This window comes from Leptonotus elevatus, chromosome 6, assembly GCF_054856555.1.
Source record: "Leptonotus elevatus isolate MCC_2025b chromosome 6, RoL_Lele_1.0, whole genome shotgun sequence".
NCBI lineage: Eukaryota > Metazoa > Chordata > Actinopteri > Syngnathiformes > Syngnathidae > Leptonotus > Leptonotus elevatus.
The window spans coordinates 8,963,122-8,984,136 of record NC_141244.1 but is presented as its reverse complement, the minus strand read 5'-3'; the positions used below and the strand labels follow the sequence as shown (position 1 = coordinate 8,984,136).

At 39.7% G+C, this 21,015-nt stretch overlaps 1 protein-coding gene across 3 annotated transcripts in view; it reads right to left on the bottom strand.

Moving 5' to 3' along the window:
- The window catches only part of vps13b (vacuolar protein sorting 13 homolog B), a 337,674-nt gene that overhangs the window by 11,530 nt on the left and 305,129 nt on the right, over positions 1–21,015 (bottom strand). For all 3 annotated transcript variants that reach the window (XM_086077615.1, XM_086077616.1, XM_086077614.1), the window contains exons 47-61: positions 19,149–19,304; positions 17,219–17,485; positions 14,299–14,382; positions 13,724–13,899; positions 11,298–11,468; positions 8,633–8,840; positions 8,355–8,543; positions 6,826–6,972; positions 5,715–6,001; positions 5,346–5,473; positions 5,067–5,263; positions 4,422–4,540; positions 3,550–4,000; positions 3,046–3,207; positions 2,719–2,947 (exon numbers count right to left, since the gene is read on the bottom strand). In XM_086077615.1, coding sequence (XP_085933741.1) covers positions 2,719–2,947; positions 3,046–3,207; positions 3,550–4,000; positions 4,422–4,540; positions 5,067–5,263; positions 5,346–5,473; positions 5,715–6,001; positions 6,826–6,972; positions 8,355–8,543; positions 8,633–8,840; positions 11,298–11,468; positions 13,724–13,899; positions 14,299–14,382; positions 17,219–17,485; positions 19,149–19,304 — 2,971 coding nt within the window. The remainder of the gene's footprint in view (positions 1–2,718; positions 2,948–3,045; positions 3,208–3,549; positions 4,001–4,421; positions 4,541–5,066; positions 5,264–5,345; positions 5,474–5,714; positions 6,002–6,825; positions 6,973–8,354; positions 8,544–8,632; positions 8,841–11,297; positions 11,469–13,723; positions 13,900–14,298; positions 14,383–17,218; positions 17,486–19,148; positions 19,305–21,015) is intronic.

Here is a 21,015-nt window from a genome sequence, read left to right as displayed (position 1 = left end):
GGAAGCAAGTCGAAAGCAAGAGATCTCACGTCAAGTCCACAAAGGAACGCTGGAGCTAAAGAGAAACCCAAATCCAGAACAGTTATGTCCACGCAAGCTAACATTATCTGATGTAAGCCTCGGCAGAAACACTGACGCTGATTGGATATGCAATCTTGTCATTGATTTACAATTACAGGTGATGGAAAAGGGAAGACATCATCACGTATTCCCTTACTGTGGACCAGAACACTGGCATGACCGACACTGCACAGCTGGCAATTTTTATCCGTGGAGTTGACCGTGGAGCTTTTAGGTACTATTAAATCATTGCATGACACAAACCCTGAATAAGATATATTTGAAGAAATGTCTTGGACCAAAATTATGAACACCTGCAATGCATGGAGAAAGCAGTGGATTGGTTAAGATGCGGAGAGAGAATTGTTTACTATATCATCGTATTCGTCCCCAAGAAACTAAAATTATGCAGCGAAGAGATGAAAATTATATGATGGGCAGATTAGTGCTCAACATAAAATGAGTATACCACCCAAGTCATTTGCAAGAACAACTTGATTTTTGTTTCACAATATGACATTACCCTCACAGATATGGCTTATTTCAACATTGGAGGAAAGGAAAGCACAATTTTTGTCTCAGTTAAGTTGCTAAGCCCACTTCAACATAGTTTCTTGGCAGCAAGATGCCACAAGATGGCGACAAAGCAATCATTGTTTTGGCCTGAGAACATTAACATAGAATAGCTGAATTTGGGAAAGCAGTACTACAAATATGAATAAATGAATTCTTTATCTAAAATGTGTGAAAATGACATAAGACCAACAAAACGGATTCAATTGAACAAACTAAAAATAATTTCTGTAACTTATTTACTCTCCTTATAACCCTGTATAAGCATTTAAGGGTTCACTGTACATTAATTTAATGTTAAATAATGAGAATTAAATTAAACACTAATTAAACTAAATCAAATCTAAATTTTGACATACTTGAAAAAAAATCTTATCTAAGATATCTAATTATTGAAATTGTGTACATTGTTTTTGTGTTCACCAAGCAATGGATACAAATCTTGGTTTTCAAAGGCTGTTTTCTCTATTGTGTGGAGCACTGTACTCTTATACGGCTACACAAGGGGCCAGCAATCTTTCCTGTCAAAAGAGCCATTTTAGGCCAAACAAATAACAAAATATCTATCTGGAACCGCAAAAAACGTTTGATCATTGTGATGAAGGAAACTGCAGGATAACACAAAAATATACAGCATCCAATATGTAGAGATTAAATTTCTTCGACTGTTCATTTTCTATTTTTGGATTTTATTGGTAATTTTTCAGACTTCGTTTTTCATACATTTTTTGACTTTTCTGCTGTTCTGTCAAATTTTTGACATTTTTGGCAATTTAATGGACATGTTATGGTCAATTTCTGCCCCTCTTCTTCCTTATTGTTATATGTTTTATGGCTATATTTTTGACATTTTGTTCTGCCTTTTTTGCTATCAATTTTCTGACATTTTGGGCAATTTTGCGGACATTTCATGGTCATTTTCGTGATTTCTTCTTTTGTTTTCGGACATTTTACAATTACTTTTTGAACATTTTCTTTCCGGCCTTTTCTTAAATAATTTTTTTTGACTTTTTTTGGGGCAATTTTGCGGATATTTTATGGTAATTTGTGGGGAAACTTTTGTTTTTGGACATTTTATAGCTACTTTTTAAACATTTTCTTTTCTGCTTTTTCCCCCCAAAAGAAATACACTTTCAGATTTTTGGGCAATTCCAAAGACGTTTCATGGTAATTTTATGGATTTCTTCTTTTGTTTTTGGACATTTTACAATTACTTTTTGAACATTTTCTTTCTGACCTTTTCTTAAATGAATTTTTTTTACTTTTTTTGGTGGCAATTTTGCGGATGTTTTATGGTAATTTGTGGGAAATCTTTTGTTTTTGGAAATTTAATAGCAACTTTTTAAACGTTTTCTTTTCTGTTTTTTTTTTCTAAAATAAACAAAGACATTTCATGGTAATTTTAGGGATTTCTTCTGTTGTTTTTGGACATTTAATGGTCACTGTTTAAACGTTTTCTTTTCTGGCCTTTTATTCAATTCTCTGACATTTTTGGCAATTTCATGGACATTTTATGGTAATTTTCTGCTTTTTCTCTTCCTTTTGTGACATTTTATGGTCACATTTCTAAAAACTTTCTCATCTACCTTTCTTACATCTTACAAATGTTGAATCTTTTTTGAATATTTAATTATTCATTTAAAAAAAATATAATTCAATTCATTTAAAGAATCTTCAATTCAAAAAATAAATACTGTACAGTATGTAAAATATTAATAATTTAAACATCTTTTTTTTGAGAGATCCACAGGGTGCCACAGGAGAAGGACTAAAGAGCCACATGTGGCTCCAGAGCCGCAGGTTGCAGAGCACTGGGCTACACTGAGTATAATTGTACTCCTGATGACAACCCTTACTTACTTCTATGAGTCCAATAGGATTACATTGAGTTTGACACCCCTGCAATAGCAAAACTAGAAAGCTGCCTCAATACAAATGTGTCAACATGTCCGAGACGTCCATCAAAGCCCAAACAATTGACTCATTTGATTTGAAATGATCGTAACGCAACAGTTTACTGTCCCACTCTTGTCCAGTTGGTGGCAGTAATGAAAATTACAGAAACACAACTATGGTGCTACATACCGGCTCTGAAGAGGGCCCCAGCAGCGTAATGCATAGCCAGAGCGTGGACCAGCTGTCTGGCTGTCGTGCAGAGCGGCCCTCTCTCAAACAGGGAGAAGGCTAGAGGAGTGTGGTCTGAAGCAATGTAGAGCTTGAGGGATGCGTGGATGCTGACCAGCAGGTTGATCGGCTGAATAGTCAGCTTCTGCAGACGCACAGGCCGGACCAGCGCCTGCATCGACTGAAGCACCTACAAGACATTTCATTTACACAGCATGACATTACTGCATAATGGCCTACATTGTCTCATCTCATCTCATTCCAACTCTTCTGTTACGATTTATGTACCTGCTCAGGGATGGTGGGGGCTGATCCAGACTCAACCTTACACTTTTGAGGCTTCACTGAGGCAATGGCGGAATCAGGAATGAAGGTGTGGAACAAGGTTTTAACATAGTAAACAAATGTATCTTCAAGGTACACTCGAGCAGGCTGGACCTGGAAGTTGACCTGTGGAGGACACAAAGTAGTTTTAAGACTTTAGCTACAATAAAGCAGGCTACACATAAATTTAGTTTGATTGCTCAGGATCATTTTTACAGACATCCAACAATCGAGCAGTTGCTGACTGAATGGAGGAAAAAGGCTCCAATTTGTCCCAATATTGGTATGTGTGTACAGTAAAAAAAAAAACCTCCCACAATTCTTGGAGGATAAGGACCCAGCCCAGCCATGAATAACAACTGATGCTAAAAAAAAATAGAAATAAATCACGAACGGGTGAGTTGCGAGCATGTGGGGGTACGCTGCATTAGCACATGCTTTCACAAGATGTTTAGAATTGAATCCAACCTCTTCCAGAGTGCAATTGTCCGCAGCCAGGATCAGCCTCAGCTGAAGAAAGCAAGAACGTTTAAACTCCTCCAGGAGTTCGGGCGTCTCAGTGGGAATGCCATGGTTACCCCACTGATTCGCGGGTTCCGCCACTCCTCTCTGCTCTTGGCACAGCAGCACGGGGAAGTGGAAGCTTGCGCGGTTGTACAGCTGGTTGTCCACTTGCAGGCACAAGCAGTAAACCTCGATCAGCGAGGTGTCGGGCATCAGAGGGAAAATGGAGTTCGTGGCCGCTCCGGGCTCGAGGGTCAACTCGGGGGGCAGGGAGGTGGGCGCTGGGGCCAGTCTGAGGAAGAGGTTGGTCAGTGTGAGTCTTAGCAGCTCCACAGAACCCGAAGGGCTGGTGATGTCATCACTCAACACTACGCTGGCCTCACTCAGGAGGACAGTTAAGGACAGCTTGGTCGACCTGAAAAAAAAAAGAAGAGGAGTGAGAAAATGATTTCACATTCAAACGGATTAATTAAAGCATTCAGGTTGTTTACAGAGCATAATCAAAGTGAGTTTCCTACCAACAGAGCATAACAACAAACACTGTCTGATGTCATTTGCTTACATTAACCTGATATTTAATCACATAGATCTCCGGCTATTCAAACTTGAATGATGTTTAGTGTTGATGTAATGGAATAATTCTGTAAGAGACATGTTCTGAAACAACATCATTGTAACTCAGCAGGCTTTTCTTCCTCTCCTGTGGTGGAAAAGATGGCACTTTGTCACGTCTATTCATGACTTCTGCATAGAAACGGCAGATTGAGGTCACTCAGGTTCTTTTGGGTCATATAGTTGAAAGACACACCATCAAGCATGTGTCCCTGCAGACATACCTGTTGTGTTGGTTGGTTACAGAATCGACACCGCCCTCTGGTGACAGAGACAGAACCAAGGTTCCTCTCTCATATCCCACATCAATGTAGAGCCAACCAAAACCTGGCAGGAAGACCACCTGAACAAAAGGCAAAAAATATTTAATGCAAAACTATTCATTATCAGCATAACAAATCAACAGATTTCACCAAGAACTATCCAAACATTATTTTCACAGATGTGTTCCCGAACACGCACGTGTCAGATTTTAACCTCCATCCCTCCCCCAGATCAACTTGATCAACTCCTCATGTGACAAAACGAAGAGCCCACTGAACACTTCACCCAGCAGTCATAACAAGCTTGAACTTTGACCTCCCACCCGTAGCACAGAGGTCAGATGAGGACCCCGCAGTAACCAGAGAAGCGCGGCCTCAGCCTCAACCCCAACCTGCGGCTGGCTAGACACAACACCAAACATTACGTACTTTCCCGGTTACCCTAATCCCTGACCAGCTGACCAGACAAACTTTAAAACGTTTCAATTGCCATTGCATGGAAGCACCTCTTGCACTGTATAATCTCAGTGTGTTATCACATGTACCTTGAAGCATGTAAGAAGACTTGCAACACAACTCCCCCAAAGCAACATTTTTTTTTTTTACCTGAGTACCAGGGCAATTGATGTCAATGGGGTCTGTCCAGTCTGTGCTGCCGACATCTGCCGTGCTTTTTAGCAACAGGGTGGGCAGTGCTTCTCTCTGCCTGCAATCGGGGAAATTCGAAAAGTGATGGTAGAGCTCGTGGTGCACGGAGCTTTTTGCAGGAAGAGGACAACAGAACACCTCAGTCCTTGGAGATTCTGTAAAAGATGAAGTTCAAATATTTAGTAATATCTCCGCAATTCAAAGAGTTATACGTAGATTTTTCCTTCTCCTTCTCACCTTTGACGTTCTCCTTCAGCAAAAGTTGGATGGGGCATTTGTTGTGAACCAGCATGGGAGGGCAAGGACCTTCATTTAGAGTAATGTATGTCACTCCAAGGTGCTCCTGGTACGTCAAGACTATGTCCCTGGAAAATTCAAATACAAATAAAAAAAAACCATGATAAAGATTATAGCCGTCTCATAGCTACACAATAAAAGAGAAATAGTAAAAGACATGGAACTGAAAGTGGGAATGCTCTTTTTTTTTGTTTCATTTCTGTTGCTTAGCAAGCTACAAACTACTCAGCACTTCCTTTCCTTAGTCCTGTGCCAGCTTGCTCTAAATTGACCGTTGCTGCCACAAGCTCTGCGGTGCAGTTCACCCACCTGCTGATCGGACCACCCCCAGAGCTCGCTTCACCGGGAACCGACACACTCTGCCTAATGAAGTCTGGTCGGACGAGTACGGGAAGGCTCCATGCTGTCGACCCATGTTTGGCATCAGGCCTTGATAATGAGCTGAAAAGCAAGCATTTCACTGGCAAGGGGAACTCCACGTTCCCCTGATTGCTGGTTTGAAGATGATCCCAGCATGGCAAGGAGCAGGGTTTGCTCGGAGATGATGGTTGAGATGGAGCCAGGTTGAATGTCGTAGTCTCTGGTATGTCACAGGCCTGTGCAAAGTACAAAGACACTTGAACTGCATTTGTCTTTAAAATTGAAATGGATGGATGGACAACCAACGTTACATAGAAAAGTTGAGAAACACTGTACATGCTCAAACCTCATTATTATTTATCTTATTTATTTCTTCCAGCTGACATTTTGTCTTGGTAGCTGAGAAGTGCTGGGCTGGTTTAAAAGCCAGAGATAGGATCACAAGAGATGAGGAACAGATAATAATGACCGTTCTGTAATGTTTTCAACATTTGCACCCACTTTGATGTTATTTAAGGCATTTTGTTTTAGGATTTCAGTATGTCCTTTAGTGGCAACTGGCACACTTTGGCATTTTTCTGTAGGGAGATCTGAAAGCTTATAAAATGACATCATTACATTGTTGCTCCCTTTGGGGGCATGCAGCAGATGAAAGCGAGAAGGGAAACCTGCATCCAATTCTGGATGTGAGTCGAATACCCTTACCAAGTGCCATTGACTCATGGTGAGAGAGGGGGAGCAAAATGATCTGATGGAAAATGGCTTGCTGTGTCCTTCTAATCCATTTGTGTGGTCGTTACTGGGTGTGTATGAGTCATGTGCACAGTGCAGTGTTTACTGTACGTGTGACGCTGTAGTAGGACAGGATAGACTTAATTCTGCGCCATACACAAGCAAACACATTTTTGCCTTGCATGAACTTTTTTTCTTACATTAAAGCATTGCTACGTGTATGGGGTTTTCATTCCCCCCCAAACACAAAATGCATTTGTATTATGCTCTTTTCAGTGTGTTGTCTTACTTGAAATATACAATTACACTCAACATTCAAGCTTATTACCTGGTTATCACTTCCCAGCCTGTGGTCAGTCAGCAGAGGCCTGTAGTGTATCATGTAAGAAGTGCTGTTGACAAGGATTGTTCTGTCCTCGATCTGGAGAATCTGGATGCCATGTTTGACCGTAGACGACACACAGAACTGACAAAGCTTTGGATGGAATGACAGATACAGACAAAAAAATATTAGCCATGGAATGCTTCATAAATCAAGACATTTATTTGCTTTCTGGAGTGATTATGGCAGTAAAACAGACATAAGTTTTATATTGAGACAACACTCACCAACATCCACATTAAGTTAATAACTGAATGATAAATAGTCCAACAAGGCTGAACTGTCCTAAAAATGTCAAACATCTTTGACCTAAAATTAACAATTTGCCCCGTATCACTCCAGTCTTATGGCAGCTAGCTAGCAGTTAACAACAAAGTAATTTATTAACTATACACATTTCAAATCTATTTAACTGAAAATGATTTGCAATGTATCACTCCAGTCCCATGGCAGCTAGCTAGCTAGCTAACTAGCTAACTATAAAAATGTCAAACTTATTTGATTGAAAATGAAAGATTTGCACCATCCGTATCAATCCAGTCATGTGGCAGCTAGCTGTGTAGCTAACTACTGGTAACTTCAAAAATATCAAACTTATTTGACTGAAAATAAATGATTTGCCCGTCTGCAAAAATGTCAAACTTATTTGACTGAAAATGAATGATTTGCCTCCATTCAAGTCCTATGGCAGTTAGCTAGCTAGCTAACCAACTAACTTAGGTGAAGCTAATAATGGTTTTGATTGTTAGGTGAAACTTCCAGTTGTATAATAATAATAATAATAAATGCATCAAATTTATATAGCGCTTTTCTAGACACTCAAAGACGCTTTACAATGGAACGGATACATTATTCATGCACTCACACATTCACACTGCGGTGGCGGTAAGCTACTTAAGTAGCCACAGCTGCCCTGGGGCAGGCTGACGGAAGCGAGGCTGCCAGTGTGAGCCTACGGCCCCTCCGACCACCACCAAACATTCGGCCCTTCCATACACCAGTGTGATTAGCACTGGAGGCAATGTGTGTGAAGTGCCTTGCCCAAGGACACGACGACACATGAGCGGGGATCGAACAGCCGCCCTTCTGGTTACTGAACGACCGTCTCTTCACCCTGAGCCACAGCCGTCACAATCTAGAACCGCACTGCATGATGTTGACAGCTCTTTCTAATAGTTGATGCATTTCGTTTACCCAATTTAACAATAATCTAACACATTTAATAAATATCAAATACAATATTAAACAAACTGTTATTTTACCCAGACATGATTTTAAAGGTACTTTCCCAGTTTTAAATATTGTATATACCTAATTAAAGATCTGGTAAATGTATTTTCCATTCACTCTTTCAGGTTTATTTGCCAAAGACTTTTAACGTTACAAAAGAACAGAAACATGTTTTGTTTGAGATGATCAATTCATATACTCATGTTGTTATGATAGCTAATATTCATGACTCATACCCCTCTCACCTTCTGTCTGCCAGGGAAGGCTCCCAATGTGATGTCTACCTCTACATAACCTTCCTCATCCAAGGCTACCAGCGCCGAATCTGTGCCTTCCTTCCATTTAGGTGAGGTTAGATCATGGACGAGTTTCATGGCTGTAGACTTGTGGACAGTGTTAGTTTGAGCCCAGTAGATGCCAATTTGGAAAGCTTCCTATATCCGAGGCACAAGCGACAGTGTGTAATGAAGCGAGATGGTAATCTATTTAGACTAAAAACCACATGCTATGAATGCTTCCTTACCTTGAAGTTAGGCGGTACTATGACCTTGCCGGCTGGTATCTGCAGCACAATGGTCTCGCCCTCAAAAAGCCACATATCCCACTGGGAGTGATTAGCTAACAGGGCCCAGGGCAGCAACTCCACCAGCAGGGTGCTCAGGCCCAATTTCCAGCACGATAACTTTACCTGCATGGGACTGTCCCATTGGGCAAGGGGCTCCGGCACAGACCTGTTAGAAGTACTGCGTTTGAATTCACTTTAGAATTTACTGTGGCTAATGAGTAGTTATGCACAATTCAATAAACAGAAACAGGCAGTGATGCTGGAAAACAAATGGGCATTTATATTGTTGGATATAGTAATAAATGGATAGGAATGGTTTGAGCAAGAGTGGACTTGAGGGAACCTGTAACACTGGAAATGTTAATAGCTTGTTCTTTACAGAGAGCTTAGCCAGATGACACAAGCAAGCCAATACAGTGTTGAAGTTGGTACTGGCAATGTACGCCACAGCACCATGACTCTTTGACTCTAAAATTCTCCCCACAGACACATAAACACTAAGGACATAAATATAGACAAAGGGGCAAACATACAGCTACCTGTAATGCAGCTTTGATAAACAAATGTCACTGTCAGTTTAGTCTAACTAAACATTTTAACTTAATGACTAAAACTAAAGGAGACAATTCTCCTGTCCACTTACTATGTTTAACACTTCTTAAGTAAAGCAGCAGACCTTCTAAAGCAGTTATTCATGGAAGTTGTAAATAAACAGACAATTATTCGACACTATATATGACACAGGCCATTAACACACTGACACGATTCACACAAGTGATGCACTAACACAAAAATTAACTAAACAAGTGCAGATATAGACAACAAGCATGGGAACACACGCAGTCAAATAAGCATTTGTGCACTCATTTCACAGTAATCACGATCTTGTGCGTTCATGTTCAAGTTCAAACTCATTAAATGTGACCTGGTCTCGACTCTCGGCTCTCTAACCACCGGCACTCTGCTTCAGCTACCTACTTCCACTGTGGTTAACCTTTATTATATATGGTAGTGGTGTGTTTGCATGCACGGGTTTAATTGATACACTGGCCTTGCAGTGGAGGTCAGCCAAATGTTTGGCTCATGGATCACTTTGCAGCGCCCCGTGAGGAAAGATAATATATTAAAAGAATGACAGTGCCGTGAATTAGTATTAAATTAAATTCTTATATATATATATATATATTTTTTTTTTTGCAGTTTCCTGTTTTTATGGGAAAAGTCAGCTTTAGAATAGTCTTCAGTTCACTGTGAACAGGACAAGCTGTTACGCAAATGAGCGTAAAGATTGACCCAAATCATTCTAAATTGGGCGGTAAAATGAAAAATATTTACTAGTAGTTTGCACAAACATGAGTCATAACTGTAACTGCTGGTGTGTGTATATATATATATATATATATATATATATATATATATATATATAATTTTCTCAAAGATCGATGGTGCGCCTAATAGTGAGATGCGCCTTGTGTGTGGACCAAGGTCCAAAATCTGACTGACTGTGTGAGAGGACTTCTCGCACACATTGCTTATATACAAGAAAGGCGGACCTGACTGAGGACAGACATGAGTCAACGGAGGTGAGTTCTCCAGCACCTCCGCTCCCTCTCCCCCACGACAACGAGACGGCGTGTTTGATGGCGAACTTGCCCAGTTGTTTGTTTCTGATACAGAAGATCACGAGGACTATGACTGATTTGCGGATTAGGATTGATCAAAAGAACGTGAGTACATTGTTATATACTTCAAGTACAACAGTTTATATTGTTACTTCAACCGAACTCAGTTTTGTTCCATTTGCTGCCTTTTTAAGAACATGCGCTAGCACTACTTTTAGCATAATAGCATGCTACCATATATTTTAAGCTAACGTATGTTTAACCGTGCATGCGCCCAATAGTGCTGTACACCTTATGTGTGTGTTAAACACAGAAATAGCACCCGTAACTCTTACTGTGCTTTATGGTCATGAAAATACGGTGCACACATACATTATATAGGGGTACTTTGACTTATGAGTTGAGTTTGTTCCGCAGAAAAATATCTAACTCAATTTACTCTCATGTCAAATAAGGTGAAAAAAAATAAATATATATATATATATATATATATATAAATGTAAAGAAATTAACTTCATAAAGTAATTACTGTACGGTGGAACAAGTCAATAGTCAGAACACAATTGCAGTGGTGTACAGTATACATATGTGTCTATGAGAGATGTAACCTTCTGTAGTGAGTGACGTCAAAATCTTCTGTCTGGTTGGCCCGACTTGGCCAGTTAGTCTCCGTGAGAGCGTCCAGGCATGATTTTAAGCCTTGTCTCGCTCGTGTTATTTTATATTTGTCTTGTTCAATAAATGACTTAAGTGCATCAGTGACTATGGCTCCCCTTTTCTTTTTTTTTTTGTGTTTTTACTTCACTTCACTGGTGTGGCATAAAGCTTACTCTAAAGTAAAATTTTGTCACAAAGAAAAAAAAATGCCGGTCAAATTTGACAGTAACTTATAGGTTCAGGGAGTAATATGTTATACTGTATACACTACTGTTTCGTCACATAACCATGTAAGTAAAGTGCAACCTTTACTTGCTCTCATGGGAACTACTAAATTGGCATACCTGGCAGTGTCTTTGGAAATGTACGGCCATGGTAGCTCAGCGGACGCCTTTTGACCATAGAAGTCTTCCAGGATGTGTTTCAGGTTGTCCTCATCTCCATTCTTGTCCAGTATCTGTTTGATGAGGCTTGTGGAGATGGGCACAGCGCAGTGGGAAGCGTCCTTATCCTCGCTGAAAAAGACAGCAAAAACATGCACAAGCTGGCACCCACAGTCAGCTGATATAACTGTTCAAAATGAAGCCGTACATACATAAGAGTTTGTCCATTAAGTAAATATTTAGTATAGGCTAAATTCAAATAGAGGAAGTTTAATGAAATTCTAAATTGCTCGCAATGAGAGAAGTCTGAATGAACAGTTGTGCATAATCGTGTTTGGTAAAAACTAGGGGTGTGCCAAAAAAAAGATTCTCATAAGAATCGCGCTTCTCATTTAGTACGATTCAGAATAGATTTTAAATGACCCAAAATCTATTTTATTTAAATTATTTTATACTGTCTTGCCTTTGTCTGTGTGTGCCTTTATTTGGAGCGCTGTTCATGTTGTACCCGGTTTGGCCACTGGGTGGCAGTGTGGTTCAACGCGGTCTTATACACTGTTAAATTGTAGCCACATTAGAGAGTAGAAGGAAAATGTCACGATCAAGTTGTTCCAATAAATGTTTTTTTTTTCAGTGTGGAGACGTTCGTTTGAGTGATAAAAGTGCCGCGAGTAGCGCGCTAATTAGCATTAGCGAGTCAGACTGGAGTAGACCATTACAATTCCTTGCACATCTATAGATTGAAGCAAAAATCATTGTCAATCAAATCATTGTGAATAAAAAAATCGTTCTTAATCAAAAATCGATTCCGAATAGAATCGCAGACCCAAAAATCGGAATCGAATCGAATCTTGAGACATTCAAAGATCCCCACGCCAAGTAAAAACGCTTACAAAGTGCACACTTATGGTTGTGAATGAATTGCATTCATCCATTCTGCACTATGATGGAACTTTATGGATCTGGGACAAGAAAGATGAGCGGGAAAAGGTGTTGACAGGAAGCTTTTCATTCAAAACTCTTCCTGGGAGGTTCAACTTGAAGAGGCTCCTAATTGTAAGCCTGGGTTTTCTATTGTGGTTGCCTTGATGACCTGATCAGGACATGGTGGTTGTGTTTAAGACCTGTCTGTCTCTCTTGCGTTGCACCCGCAGCGCTGTCCATTATAACCCGCAACTATGTGTAATTACAGGAAGGAAAGACGAGCCGTTGACCATTGAACACTGAAAATGGAATCCATCCTTGAGGTTTACATGTGTGTGCGTGTGTGTTTGTAAAGGTACATTCCCACTTGTGGCTTCTGTCGAGTGTGCTTGCGAGTATGGGAAGGGATGAGGCATGGATTGAGTTGGGCTTTCAGAGGAAGGAGAATGGACGTGTGTGGTGAGACACGGTTTATTCAGAGGACACTGTAAAGACGAGGATCATTGTGGTCGCAAACCCAGAAGGACGAGACTCTGAAATATTTTCTGTTGAGACTTATCTGAAACAACAGGAGCTAAATATACCCCTCACTATTACTGTGGTTCTTTTAAGGCAGCTGGAATCAAAACAAACTTGTGACCAGATATCAACCCCGCACCCCCAAAAAACTTTCTCAGGGAGTCAATTACACTCAATCAGTAGTTGCTACCAAAAGAATGAACTCCCCTCAGTTCATTCTCATAACACGACCGTTTATTCATGCACAGATGACAAATACGGTAGGAGTTGCTACCATACACTGTATACATCTGGTAGTAATTTCCCAAGGGGCCACCCACACTGATGCATAAACACCAATGTTGCTGAAAGTCAAAGCAACTGACATTTATACATGCGTGACATGACACATGAGGTATGATGATGATGTTATCCAGTGATGTTATTACACTGTTTTCTTCAGATGAATTACAGATGCATGACAATTATTTCAGGGAAAATGCTGATGCAAATGACATTTCATGCAAACTGTGTCTTACCGGATGTTTCGAGCAAATTAACACACACACACGGACAAGAGCACATGCGTGCATAACCAGCCAATCAACACCAGCGGATGCATACTATACATCCTATCGTCCACTAAAACACTCACAGAGCCAAGGTGGGACCAACAACCTGCTCTCTGTTAGAGCCTATATGTAAATTAGGGGTAATTATAGGGAGAGCTGACATGTTGGAGTTGAGGTTGGGTTTCTGCTGCCAAGCTCACTTCTTCATCTCGCTGGATTGTGAGCTAATGTTGGCTAAAGAGTCCGACTGTCCTTTGCAACAATTGTTAAACACTAATGATTTGCCACAATGAGAAGAAACATCTCTTTTTCTGTCTCTAATACTTTACTACTGTACACATTTTCACACCAAAAAGGCTTTAATCATGATTATTTAGATACATTCCTATTTACCTGGCCTGAAAAGTGAGGTGATGCGTGAGGTCTGCTTCAGTGTTGAACAGGGGCTCCTGGTGGCCCCGTCCTGGAACCAGCTGGCTCTCTCTCAGTCCAAGGCTTCTCTTCTCTATGTGGATGATTACTGGGTCTGGTAAGTGGCTCCTCATGACAAACAGCGGACTAAAAACAACCTGCATGAGGAAATCGATATTGAGAAAGCATTATGCATCATTCAAACTAGTTTTTATTCAATGAAAAGCCATCCAAGCAGTACAGGGCTGACTGAAACAGATATCAGCCACTTATTGTATTGTATTCTATTCAACAATTACTCTAAAATTATCTTTGTAAAGGCAATATTTTTATACAGCCAGTAATGGACATATCATAATAATATTTGACAGAGACAGAAAAGCGATGACTTCACTGGTAATGTTGTTTTGATTATCCGATTAAGCATATGAAAACGGGATTGTGTTTCCGAAATAAGTTTATAAACGCCTTTAGGGCAATGACCAAAAGCTATGAGATAGCCGCTCAATTTTTCATCACAATGTAGAAAATTTTTAATATGAATTTGGGACACTCACCACTCTTTGCTGCATATGGGAATCAGGTTCAATAGTGATGAGATTGCACCAGACAAAGAGCAAAGAACCACCGGAACATGGAACCTGAAAGAAGGAAAAATCCTTTTTAGTGGGCCAAACTTTATACGAGTCTTGACTGGACTGGAGGATGTGATAGTTACATTCAAAACTCAGCTGTCATCAGTAATCTATTGTGGTACAGTGTTCCCTCGCTGCTTTGCGGTTCGGTTGTTACGGCAGCACTCTATCGCAGGGTTTCATTTGTCGAGTTTAACTAGATATTTTGTGGATATTAAGTTTCTTCCTTGTAAGTCAGAAAAGTTAAAAAAAGAAAAAAAGAAGATATTTTTGAGTGGAAATTTATTTTACAAAAATGGAGACCATGAACATTAGAGTAGGCATAGCCCAATTATCGGTGCAGATATTTGGCATTTTGACAAATATCGGCATCAGCCTTTTTACGAATCTTACGATACCGATAAATCTGGTATCTCACTGAGCGGCAAATGCTTGCAAACGTAGCAGAATTTACTCAGGATTTGTAACCCTACCGAAAACCCCAAATTAGCTACATTTGCATGCATTTGTCGCTCAGTGAGAAAAAGGGAACTTTTCATTTATGGATTTATTTAAATTTCTACTTTATAAAAAATAAATAAATGCTGAGACTGGGAACTACCTACACTCTAAAAAAATAAAATAAAAATAAAAATAAAAAAATAAAATAAAATTAAGAAATAATGTTGACATTTTAGAAAACTTGATTTACAGTAGAAAATTTAAGGGAATTATTTACTTGCTTAGTTTTTAATTTAGCTTAACACATGCTGATGACAATTTTTGTTAGAATGTTTAAACAAAGCTGTAAATTCTTAGTATGTTTAAGATTAAAATAAAAAGTATATTTTTTAAAATGTAATGCTAATATTTTCTATTTTACTGAAAATAAATATCGGCTTTAAATATCGGTTATCGGTCTCCTTGACTACTAACAATAGGTATCTGTACCGTCCTTGAAAAACCCCAATATTGGTCTATCACTACCTAAGAACTCAAAATCCTCGTTCTTGCATCGTGGGTGCATTTGGAAATGCGCTCAAAGCGCATTGCTTCACTCAGACCACTCAAGAAAGAAACAGCACCAGAGCCCAGTGCGTCAGGCACTACAAGGAAATTAAACAGTTGAAGTGCACAGGGAAATCACCACTTAATAACCACGTTAAAGTTTTTATTTTTAGTTTAAAATGGCATACCTTACCAATACTTGTGCATTGCATTGTAGCCAGTGTGTAGAGTTGTATTCGCTGCCATTGACGACTATAGACGTCAAAGATCCTTTTTTACTGGATTGGCAGTGAATGAGATAAACAAAACAAAAAAATTCAACCTCTCATTTACTGAAATTCAGCTGTCACTGGGTGACCTCGCCAGCCAGATTGATAATTGTGATTCACTCGAGGGTGTTCTTCACATTATCAATCTGGTACTTCACTCGCAGACCCGTTCGGGAAAGGCGGGACTGGCTGTACAATACTTCAAGGTGATTGGATGATGCAGCATCTTTACACATTTGTTTTGACCAATCAAGTCAACGGATGAAAATCTCGTTTTAGGTAGTTGGCTGGGGGGGAAGCACGAAGATCTTTACCAGATAAAAATGTACAAAACTTCTCTCGCTGTTCATATTCAACAAGGAAACGGTGAGTAATTATGTGAGAACATAATTAATTGTAGCATCCACTCGCCATCGACGCTTATTGGTTTCATCCTGCCTAAACAACGCCTGATTGGTCCGATCGAAAAAAAGATCGGTTGCAAAGCGGGAGCGGTACAAGATGTATTCTCCGGAGTTTGTGAACTCACAATGCCACGAGAATTCATCTTGCTGGCAAGGTTAATTACTGGGACCATGATATGTATCACCCGTGAAATGTGAGGAAACCGTATACTTGTTTTCTTAGATAAGCACAATCTTAAAGGCCAAGAATGAATATTTCCATTCTTTATTTTTTATTCCTTGTCCTATTTTAACACTTTTGGACATTTCAAGTAGTATAGTTAATGGGGTGATCTTTCACTAGTGAAAACAGATGGACCAAGAGTATAAAATGTGAGTAAACTTCTTAGAATGAGGGAGTCCAATCTATGAGGATGCTCATCATAACCTCCAGTGCTTTATGGCAAAAAATGTGATGGTAGACAAATGGAAAGTGTGTGGTAGAAAGAAAGGAGGATGCAGTAAAGAGAAGAAAGGGAGTTAACTACAAGATGGTCAAGGTAGCCAGTGTGTGGGCGAGGGAGTCAAAGAACCAGAGAGAAAGCTATGAGACTTTGAGAGTGGAGTCAGCTGTGGTGGCAGAATGGCAAGAGACTCATAAAGTATCAAAACAAAAGAGAGAGAACCAGTCAACTCAAGAATCAGATGGGCAACATCAGTGAAGCAGAGATCATCTGGTGCTAATACAGTGGTGTGAAAGTGTCTTCAAAGCATCTGTTAGTGCCCACATATCAGCTAATGTTTCCTGTTTATAGTTAGCGATGTTATGAGTGAGCATAAACTGTATTTTCAACATCTTTGGGTAACAGCCTCCAAAACTGGAACACATTTGTAAGGGGATGATCCCGGGTTTGTTGTCAAGGGATGTGCCATAGCGGCCACCCAGAAGACGATGTGCTCAAAGTTGGTGGTCCAGGCAACAGCAATAACGGGTGTCAAGATGAAGATATGATTGTGCATTAGGTGTGTTTTACCATCATTATGAATGGAGTAGCAAGGTACAGTAGGATCTATTTCTCTGCCTCATGTTCCAATCAAACCTTCAGTTTGCCATATGGGAAGTTGATGTGTTCAAGGCCAAAAGGGTTCTGGCGTGTCTCTAATCTCTAAGTCAGGTACATTGCAACAATTTAGCCTATTTACCTGGACAACAGAGCTGCTGGTGCCCTTGTCCTTCCTCTCTAGCTGCACATCCTGGGACCAGTCGTCATCCCCTCGGGCCCTCACACACAACTCTGTCAGTTCGGCATCTTCCAGAATATAGGAAGGCAACTTCGTCCCAGATTCCAGGCAGTCACAGTGTTCTTTCACCACTGTCTGAGCGTCAGGGCCAACATAGTGCTGCACCAACCGCAGTTCAATATCCTCAGTTAGATAGCTGCACATGACCTGCCGCCCACAGATGATCACCTGCAGAGGGGAAAATAGACACAGTGTAAATAATAGAATGGCACAGCCGCCTATTGAGGATGCAAAATTCCAATTTGGATCAGCACCAAATTGTACACCTTTGAGAACCGCTTTCTGCAAATCCAGATTCACACACTGGGGAATAATTTTTGAAAAAAAAAATCTGTTATGCTGATTAAAACAAAATTTACTATGCTGGCTCCAAATTTGTATATATTTTTTTCGAGCACCAATTTTTTCTCTCCACTGTGCACCCTTCAGATAAGCAACATTCTACTGATATTAGCATCAAGCTCACTAGTCCCCATGTTGAACACTCCAAACAGCTCCAAATTTTTACTACTTGCACATGATTATAATTATAGTAGCCATATTCATTGTTAAAACACAATAGTGTTAAATAAACACTGCAGTCATGCATGTTTCTTTCATATTTCATTGTACTGTATGTCATAAATTTGAAAGAAGGAAAATGAGGATCCTACAGTTCAAAAACTTGAGAAAAAGTGACATCAGTCTTGGATTCCGCACCCTAAAAATTAATTAAAAACAGCTGTCAGATCTAACTCAACAAAAATTCAAGACACAGTTGAAGAAATTCTTAAAAGATGTTCCAAAATCAACCTGCAACAAAGTCATTTATTATTATTATTATTATTATTTTTTTTTTTTTACATAACACTGCTCCCAAGCAAATGGTGAGGAAACTGATGACACAGTACAGTATATCTAAATCAGGGCAGGGCAATTTTTTTTTCTAACAGGCCACAAGATTATTTACTATTATTTACATTTTATTGCAACTTGACAAGGGTCATTCAGAGACTATGCACAGGCCCTAAATCTGACCTAAATACTAGTGTCTAAAAGTGTCCCTTTCTTTGATACAACTGATAGAGTGGTGAGGGTTTATTGTGAAAAAAGAGACATAGTAGTCAAGTTTGTCAGCAGCCACCCACTGCCCCACGCTGAGGTTGTGTGTTATGAGTTGGATGGGATCAACACCCTTTAGCCTCTCATATGAGCCACTGGAAAAAAAGATAGATGCTGAAAAAAACTGTGAGAGACAAAGTCTGTTCAGTCTGGAAGAGAAGACGGAAACATGCTGTGTCATTGACACTGTCAACAAGTGCATGTGTCATCAGTACAGTTTGATGGAATGATGCCTTTCTCAAAATACAGTGACTCTTGTTTTGTATTTGTGGAAATGACAACATAAAACAAAATAAAGAGGTCATCTCAGTAGCACAGACAATCAAAACCAATGTTGAAAAATAAACAGTTTTCTTGAGAGTCAGTGATATTAAGTGGTAAATATAATTAATAAAATACAGATGAAGAAATAGTCCAGCCTGCAGTACCACAAGACCTTTGTCATACTTCAAATGCACAACAACTAATATTTAAAAGGATATACAGCTGCTTAAAGGATTTATGCAGTTACATTCTTCAAGGTAAAGATTTAATTAAGTTTTTCAGATTCTATGTGGCACATTTGTCATTGTCATTTTGCTTTTATTAAAAAACATAACAGATTTACTACTAACTACAGTTCTAAGAAAATATTTTGAATGCATATCATAAATCAAGGGGGAGTTTTGAACAATAAAAAGCTATTTGTCATTTTCTTGTTCTTGTAAATATATGCCGACATGTACTGTACCTGTTTCTGGACACCGTTAAGCTGCACCACCTTGATGATGAGCGAGGCTGTGCGACCTTTGTACTCAATGGTCCTGAGCAGGGTCCCCACATTGTCCACGCTGAAAGCCTCAGACCAGCGCCAGTTACCCCAGCCTTCAATGCAGATGTGGAGCAGCTGCAGCACGGAACAGAGACGAGGACACACACAAAAACAAAGACAGAGGCACACTTAACATCAGAGGGTAGTCGCCTCGCTCTTTATTTATTGCTAAGCAAAAGGCACATAAACAACATCGTTCTTTGTTTAAACGATTTTGGTAGGGGGACAAACACAAAGTTCCTGTTTACTGGTGCAGAACAGGCCTGCTGCTGTAGAAAAATAGGAGGCGCACACAATAAACTGGCTGGTGGAAAACAGCTGATGTGGAAGCTAACTGTGGCTGCATGTGTGATGGATGTGGACGAGTCTGTTCTGCACACGTCGAAATAGGAGGCAGAGAGTTTGGCCCTCAACCATTTGGGCTTCATATCCATCCCTTCAATATGTGCCTGTGTGTAAACACACAGCGTCCGGAGGACAATAAACAGATGGTGAACAAATTTACATTGGATAACATTTTCCAACTGTGTTTTATATAATTCCTTGAACCATGGGTCACAATATGGCAATATTGATGAGGATGACAACTCAATTCTGTGTTTGCAGACTTCACAGTGAGCGGAAATCAAAACGTCTTTGTATGAAATGCATGGTCATCTATCAAAAAGGGACTATATTCTTTTTGTAAAGACAATTTGAATACAACCATATTGCAAAGATATACCGACTGTAAATAAGTATAATGAATTGTGATACAGATCCTCAATAGGTTTGAGGTCAGGGGATGATGGTTGTCTTGCTTGAGTATTATTTTACAGTGCAAGGTACAAATATTCTTCTCATGGCAGGAAATTATTATTTTGTTTGTACCAGAAATTATCTTGATACCTTGTGGTACCCTTAAGTGGTGTACCAACCCACTCCAGTCAAAAACTTCACTCTGCCAACTCCTTGCTGTGACAAGGTGGCCATCCATCAGTCATCAATAATGCTATATAGATTAGGAAAGGGCAACTTAAATGATGAAGGGGGGCCACAATTCCTCATCATCAGCACTGCTGGGAGGGCCCACATGGAGTGGGAGCACGTACAACCAGATATATGTCAAAAATGCCATTTTAATTATGGACAAAATAGGGGGTGTAATGATAATAATGATAACCATCTGATAATCGCAATAATAAAATTGCCATGATATTTTCACTGCCATGTCACGATATTAAAAGCAGCGCATTTGTTAAAAAAGCAAGGTTGTATTTAATGTGTGCAGTTCTAGCACCCTTTTGTGCTTAGTTTATTAGTGCAGTTTAATTTTAATTTGGAATCTTTTGGCCATTATCATCGTTATCACTCACATAAATCAATTATAACAGAAAATATTTTTCAACATCGCCGTCAAAAACATTACTTTTTGTCTGCTTCAGCCGAATACAGCATTGTGAACTACATAGACCGTGGTACTCTGCGCTGCTGAAAGAATGATATGTGACATGCCATTACATGTCCAAGCCAATTTCTTTATTACTGCTATTATTATGTAAAAATTAAAAATCACAATATTGTGCCCCCCCAATGTTTTTTTTTAGGACATGCCAGAAAGCGACATTTCTCTTTATTTGTAATATAACAGAAGAACATACTGCATTACCATAATTGATCACAACTGACCAGTTCATTGACGCACAGAGAGCATATGTGCTACAGTCAGGTCATTGAGTGACAGTCCACATTTTTACTCTGAGCGTGACACGATGAGAGCTCATGTGTCAAACAATTCGGTGTTATC